The sequence below is a fragment of the Miscanthus floridulus genome, chromosome 1, assembly GCF_019320115.1.
Source record: "Miscanthus floridulus cultivar M001 chromosome 1, ASM1932011v1, whole genome shotgun sequence".
In the NCBI taxonomy this organism is placed as follows: Eukaryota; Viridiplantae; Streptophyta; class Magnoliopsida; order Poales; family Poaceae; genus Miscanthus; species Miscanthus floridulus.
The window spans coordinates 130,305,110-130,312,330 of record NC_089580.1 but is presented as its reverse complement, the minus strand read 5'-3'; the positions used below and the strand labels follow the sequence as shown (position 1 = coordinate 130,312,330).

Below are 7,221 nucleotides of genomic sequence, written 5' to 3'. Positions count from 1 at the left end.
TGGGTGTGAGGTCATTCTTCATAAGGAAAAAGTCTACTTAACCCCCCACCTTTCATACTTGGTCTACTTCACCCTCAACTATGAAACTGTCTGTTTTACCCCCCCCCCCCTGAACTTTCTAAAACCGTCTATTTTACCCCCGGGCGGGTTTTGACAGCGGTTTGCTACAGTAACAGCGGGTTGCTACAGCAACGGTGGGTTTGCTACGGTAATGGTGGGTTTGAATTTTTTTATTTTCGGTGAATCTTTGAAAAATCACAGTAAATCATAGAAAAATCATAAAATAAAAAATCTAATTTTGTTGGACTCCACATGAGTAGATCTACATAGTAAATATATAATACGGTATGCTTTAGTACAAAATTTTTACTGTAACCTTAGATTAATTGGAAAATCTAATTTTGTATGTAATTAATTAGAATAATTCATAGCTGCAGCTTCTATGGTCCAATTGTGGTGAAATTTTTATGGTACGCTAATTATTGTATGCTTGAACTATAGTAAAAATTTCGTACTCATTGGACTATGTATAACTTAGTTATAGATAAATTCTAATTAATTACAAACAAAATTGGATTTTCTAATTAATCTAAAGCTACAAAAAAAATTTGTACTAAAGCATACCGTATTATATATATTCACTGTGTAGATCTACTCATGTGGAGTCCAATAAAATTAGATTTTTCATTTTATGATTTTTCTATGATTTACTATGATTTTTTAAAAATTCACCGAAAATGAATTAAAAAAAATTTAAAAACAACGGCACTGCAGCAAAACCACGTTTACTGTAGCAGTCCAGCTGTTACGGTAGCAAAACCGCCGCTGAAAACCGCTGGAGTAAAATAGACGATTTTAGAAGATTTAGAGGGTAAAACAGACGGTTTCATAGTTGGGGTGAAGTACACTCAAGTATTAAGTAGACTTTTTCCTTCTTCGTAGCATGGTAACAAAGCTAGGTTCTCCCAGCCTCCCTGCAGTGATGGATGCCGGCGACTGACCTCATCCAGCAGCGTCGACCTTCCTTCCGCGCCCCTCCTCAAGGTCGCCCCTTTTCTCCCTCTGCTGCTTGCTCCTCCTTGGTGGGTAGGGGACGCACTCCTCTGCGTCGTCGATTGAGGTGGCTCTCTGGTGTGGCTCTCCTTCCTTGCGTCCTGCAGCAAGTGGTGCTCCTCCTCTCTGTTGCTCTGCTGCTGTCCGTGCTGCCGATCTGCTCTCCTCCTCTTTGTTGCTTTGCTGCTGTTCGTGCTGCTTTGCTGATTTTGCCGATCTGCTGTGCCGGTCTGATCTCCACCACCAGCTTCTACCATGGAGCCACCAGCTACATCTCCTAGTGGTGCTGTGTTATCCTCCATGCCTACGGCCTTTTCTTTGGCTTGCCTCCCCTGGATGTGAAGCTCAATGGTCAAAATTATAGAGAATGGGCTTTCTCTCTCAAAATGCTGCTGCAAGCTTGTGGTTATGCCTCACATCTCACTGAGGATCCACCTGCAGCCTCAACTGATGCTAATGATAAAGCGATCAAAGATTGGTGGCTTGATGATGACCGTATGATGGCTGCTATCAGCATGAATGTTGAGTTGAGCATTCGCTCATGTCTTGAGGATCACAGTACGGCGAAGGAAATGTGGGATCACTTGAAAGCTTGCTACCAACAAAGCAGCTCAGCTCTCCGATATTCAATTCGTCAGAATCTTCACTAAGTCATCAAGTCAGCTTGCCTCCATGGTGCCCAAACCCAAGCCCTCTTCCTTATGCAAGGATTGTGCCATCTCTTGGACTTCCAGAGACAAGTATGATCAGGAAAATACTATGTTTGACTTTGTGATGGGTCTGCGATCTGAGTTTGAACCCATCCGTGTTCAGCTTCTTGGGAGGCCTACTCTTCCAACTCTGTCTGAGGCACTGTCCGCTTTGATTGCTGAGGAGACACGTCTCAGGACTATTGCTGCAAATTCACCTTTGTCTCAGCATTCAGTGCTAGCTGTTCCTCCCCTGCCTGTTCAAGTTGCAGGCCCAGCCAAGACTCCTTGCAGCCACTGTGGCAGGACAAATCATCCTGATGTGCAGTGTTTCAAGAAGTACCCACACCTCCTAGCTGAAATGAAAGCAAAGCGTGCTACCTCGCGGCGTGGGACAGCTGCAACTTCTTCTGACAGCATTCAAACAGCAGCTCCACTCTGCAAGGAATCCAGCAATAGCAGCATCCCCTCTGCTCCATTCAGTGGATACATGTCAGCCAGCTCCTTGTCTTCTACATCACATTCAGGTACTACTTGTTGGGTGTTGGATTCTGGAGCTTCTTTTCACATGACTTCCAATTCCTCTCATTTGGATTCTTGTCATCCTATCACTGATACTCGAAGTGTTCAAACAGCTGATGGTAACTTTTGCACAGTTACTCATCAGGGTCATCTTGCTACCTCTCAGTTTACTGTCTCTGATGTCTCTCTTGTGCCTAAACTTTCCATGAATCTAATTTCTGTTGGTCAACTTGCTGATCTGAATTGTGTTATTGGGTTTGATGATACCTCTTGCTTTATTCAGGACCGCCGAACCCGAGCTCTTCTTGGTACTGGCCGTCACCATAGGGGTTCGTCCGGCCTCTACATCCTTGATCATCTTCGTTTGCCGTCCCTTGCATCGCCATCATATTCCTCCACGGCATCGTCATCAGCTTTTGTTGCGGCTACTTTTCCCCAATGGCATCATCGTTTGGGTCATTTGTGTGGTTCACGCTTGTCTACCTTAGTCAAGCAGGGTGTTCTCGGTCATGTATCCATTGATCCCTCCTTTGAGTGCACTGGTTGTAAGCTAGGAAAACAGATTCAACTCCCTTATTCCTCAAGTGATTCGAAAACTACTCAACCTTTTGCTCTTGTACACTCTGATGTATGGGGACCTGCTCCTTTTGCTTCCAAAGGTGGCCACAGGTATTATGTCATTTTCATTGATGATTATTCTCACTGTACATCTGTTGGTGTTTTGTAAACCAAACTAATAAACTTATACGATTGCCGCGCTGCTCTCAGAAGACGATGGTAACATACAATAGACACGAGGATTTATACTGGTTCAGGCTGGAGCCCTACGTCCAGTCTCAGAGATGATCGAGTGTGTGTTCCTCGCTTGAATGCTCTGAAGTTCTTACAATGGGGGGTGCAAGAGTGGTGAAAGAGATGGAAGGACATATGCTAGGAGAAGGGCTACCCGAAGAGAAGCTTCAGGAGCCCTACTAAAATGGTGAATGAATGGAATGATAGAGGATATGAATCGTGTCCCGAGATGGGTGCCCTGGCTGCCCTTATATAGAGTTCGGGGCCAGGGCTTATACAAAGAGGAGGTTCTCCCGACCGAAGGGTCGAGAGCCTGAGGGAGGTCCTAGCTAACTTGGCTTGCAAGCTACGCTGTCTTCTATTGCACGTCCGGTCGTGGCCTTCGTCATCCTCTCCTGGTTCCCAGGGGCATCGTACCTGAAGTAGATAGCCGCCCCAGGTCGTCCTTCGCTCCGTCGCTTCATGGGGCCAAGGGCCACGACCCCGATCGTCGGGGTCGGGGCACTCTACCGGTCTAGATGGCCTTTTCGTCGGGCCCCTTGTCGTGGATCCCCATCTCATAGTGGGTGGGATCGTACAAGCGCCTAGTCGGTCCGTATTTGGACGGTGGGTATCGTACCCGTTGCCACCGTGGTGCGGTGTTGTCTCGTTGATACGGCATGGCACAGGGATGGAGTCTGACCGGGCCGAGGTGACTACTGTCCCCTCGGTCCTTACGGGGTCAGTGCGGCATGCTTGCTCTTGTCAGAGCAGGTGCGCCTAGCTGCGCTCGATGTCCCCTCATCCCTTTCGGGGGTCGTGACGGGGAGAGGTCATGCATCTTGCGAGTGTCATGTACTAAGGCGGGTGGAAGAGGTCGGGGATGACCTCGGCCTTGGTGGCTGGCCCGCTTCGCTCGACTTTCGTTAGGCCTCGGTCGTTCGGGCCTTTGTTAGCCATTGTGTTGCAGGCCGCACGGCCTACTGACTAGTCGGTGCCTTGAGACACCCCGGGGTTACAACCCCGATAGTAGCCCCTGAGTATTTTTACGACCACGAAGTGATCGTGAAAGCGCTGATGCGCGTGTGTGCTAGAGCGTAGGTTCGTGGTCGCGGCCTTTTCGAGCTTTGTTGCTCGACCCCTTGTGGGTTGGTGTATTCAATGCGGCAGGTGGATGTTGTGCCCCGTCTCGTCAGGGTGTCCTGACCATGTGATTCTCGATCGATGAGCCCTGCCATGTTAGTGTGCCATGTTTCGGGTTTCGTGACTCGGGAGGAGCCGTGTGGTCTCGTCGACCCCTATTATGCCTCCACTTTTGGGAGGCCCAGAGTTCTTTGCCCTTACGCGGGCATCTGACCTTGGCTGTGGCCCTTCGTGGCGCGCCACGTGGCATGGGGGCCCCTGGTCATTTGATCCACCTTTGGCCCTATAAATTGGGGCTTTTCTTCCATTTGCATCATCCATGGCTGTAGTTGCAAATTTCTCCCACCTTCCCGTGAAGAGAGCGTGGGGATGAGAGGGAGGCGACTGCCCTTTTTAACGGCTGGTGCCAGAAGGGATCTTGCGAGCAGAGAAGGAGAGGATGGCATGACTGATGTGTAGCTGGCAGTGTAGCCTTTGTGGCATGGCTGCACTTTGGCCTCCCTTTTGCTCCATCTTGGCGCCGGAGTGGTTGCTAAGGTGCTTGTTGGAGCTAGGTAGTCCTACCGCTCTCTTTTTACCTACGCTCTGATCCCTGGGGCTATGACACTACGGGGCTTGCGAGTTTGTTTTTTGCTTCATCTCGCCTCCCCTATAGTGTCATCGCTTGAGGGCCTTTCAGCGACACGACCACTAGGGTGTGGTGGTATCAGTTTTTGTATTCCTTGTGTGCGGATCGTCCGCACATTGCTTTGTAATCATATTCGATATGAATAAAAGCTCAAGGAATCCTCCCTCTTGAGTTGTCGTGGCTGTCTTGCGAGGCCAGGGTGAGCCCCCCGGGCCGTCTGGCCGGATTTGGCCTCGTGGATGTTGAACCAAGGTTCTCCGAGTGGATTATCGACTTTCCGCTACGCCGAGAGGCGAGGTCACGGGGCAACTTTGGGCCCTTCCACGGGGCACCTTGGGAGGCTTGCGTTTGTCCGTTACATGCGATTTGACTGCATGCGCTTTGAGGTTGTGTTGTTTGGGTTTGTCCTCGTTGTTCTTCGACCCATTCGGTCGGGTCTGAACCCATGAGTTCAGAAAAGCAGACTTCAGGTAAGTTATTGATCTCTCATTGCGCAGGGCGACAAGGTCGTCAAACGACCTTGGACCTTTCCTCCCGAGCGTCTGTGAGCTGGATGATGCAGACTTTGGGCGAGTCATTGGCCTCTCATCGCGTAGGGCGATGAGGTCGTCGAGCGACCTTGGACCTCTCCTCTCGAGTGTCTGCGAGCCGGAGGATGCAGGCTTCGGGTGAGTCATTGGCCTCTTGTCGCACAGGGCGATGAGGTCATCGAGTGACCTTGGACCTCTCCTCCTGAGTGTCTGTGAGCCGAAGGATGCAGGCTTCGGGTGAGTCATTAGCCTCTCATCGCGCAGGGCGATGAGGTCGTCGAGCGACCTTGGACCTCTCCTCCCAAGTGTCTACGAGCTAGAGGATGCGGGCTTTAGGTGAGTCATTGGCCTCTCGTCGCGCAGGGTGACGAGGTCATTGAGTGGCCTTAGACCTCTCCTCCTAAGTGTCTATGAGCCGGAGGATGCGGGCTTCGGGTGAGTCATTGGCCTCTTGTCGCGTAGGGCGATGAGGTCGTCGAGCGACCTTGGACCTCTCCTCCCAAGTGTCTGCGAGTTCTAGTATTACTTCACGAGGAAGACACTGTTGTGTGATTTTTAGCCGCCCGCGGCGACGACCCCTTCTGAAAGGGTCGCCGGTTCTCGGGGGTGCACGTGGCTTTGTGACCTTGCTTTGGGTCACGATCTCAGGTCATAGGTAGGAGCCGACCGTAGTCCTGCCTCGACTATCAAGACCGCTCGGGCCTGGCTCTGTCTTCATCACGTTGCCCTTTCCCGGCTCTAAAGGGTTGTTCTACCTTGTTATAGGCAGGTTTCAATTTTTGCCCCATGCGGGGAGAGGCTTGTCCACCGTAACCACACGGTCGGAGTGGTGCGCCTCGTCGAGGTCGATGGGTAATTCGAGTGGGACCCGATTTCCTCCCCAATCGACGTGAAATGTGAAAGCGAGCATGACCTATCTGGCCTGGGTTATCTCGCTGGAGGTCACCGCTCCACCTTCCGCCCAGTCACCTCCCCTATCCTGCGAGATGATCAAAGTGGTTAGTAATGGTCATGGGCCTGGTTCAATTGCCAAGGTTATCCTTGTGGCTATAAATCCACTGGGGTAGTGGATTGCGCAGGCATTGCTCTCCCATCTCTTGCGTTGTCTTCTTCTCCTTTCTGCTCGTGCGTCGGCAACTGCTTCTCCTAGTGATGGATCATGGGAAGCACCTTCGTGGGGAGTCTCCTGAGGTTGATGGACCGTCGTCACTCCTCTTGTCTTCTCTGCGAGAATAGGGGTAAGTGATTTTGCGTCGTTACTTTAGCTTGATTGCGCTTGTGTTAACCGTAAGTGTGTTTAGGGTCGTTCCTTCAGCAATGGCGTCGGAGACCGGAGGCCCTTTCAGCATCATCCATCCTCGACCTGCTCTAGCATCGGGACCAGAGAGTCCCCGTCCCCTGTTCCTTGCTGTCGGGCGGCAAGGGATATGGCGCTTCATGCTTGAAAGGGACGAGGCTCGCCGGTTGCACTCAAGCTCTGTCCGTGAGGTGGCCCAACTAAAGGCCCGCGTGGATTATCTCCAGACGGCCCTCCAAGTGGCGGAGGAAGAGGTCGTCGAGTCACGGTCGGTAGCAACCACCGCAAGGGTGTGAGCGTATGGTGAGCTTCTTGGTACCACTAATTCTCTGTCGCTAGGTTTTTATTCTTGGGTTTTGACAGGGCTCTATGGATCGCAGTGCTGGAGGAGCAGCTTTCGATGTCCCACCATGAGGTGGGGGAGGCCTGCCTCTAGGAAGGCCCTCCGGGCGGGAACCGCCTCCATGGCGCGGCGCCTAGAACCCGGTAGGGGTCTGGCTTCGATGGGTGATTCGGCCGCCGCTGCGGAGGTTGCTGCAGCAACCATGAAGATGAGGGCAGTCTTCGCGGATGTAGCTAGGGTTCCTA

General features: G+C 51.3%; 1 protein-coding gene across 1 annotated transcript; it reads left to right on the top strand.

The window, feature by feature from the left end:
• Nucleotides 1–1,352: 1,352 nt before the first annotated feature.
• On the top strand, nt 1,353–2,648 carry LOC136493565 (uncharacterized). The gene is made up of 2 exons (XM_066489665.1): nt 1,353–2,269; nt 2,548–2,648. Exons 1-2 carry the CDS (start codon nt 1,726–1,728, stop codon nt 2,589–2,591), a joined length of 588 nt encoding a protein of 195 aa, XP_066345762.1. The 5' UTR covers nt 1,353–1,725; the 3' UTR covers nt 2,592–2,648.
• Nucleotides 2,649–7,221: the final 4,573 nt, after the last annotated feature.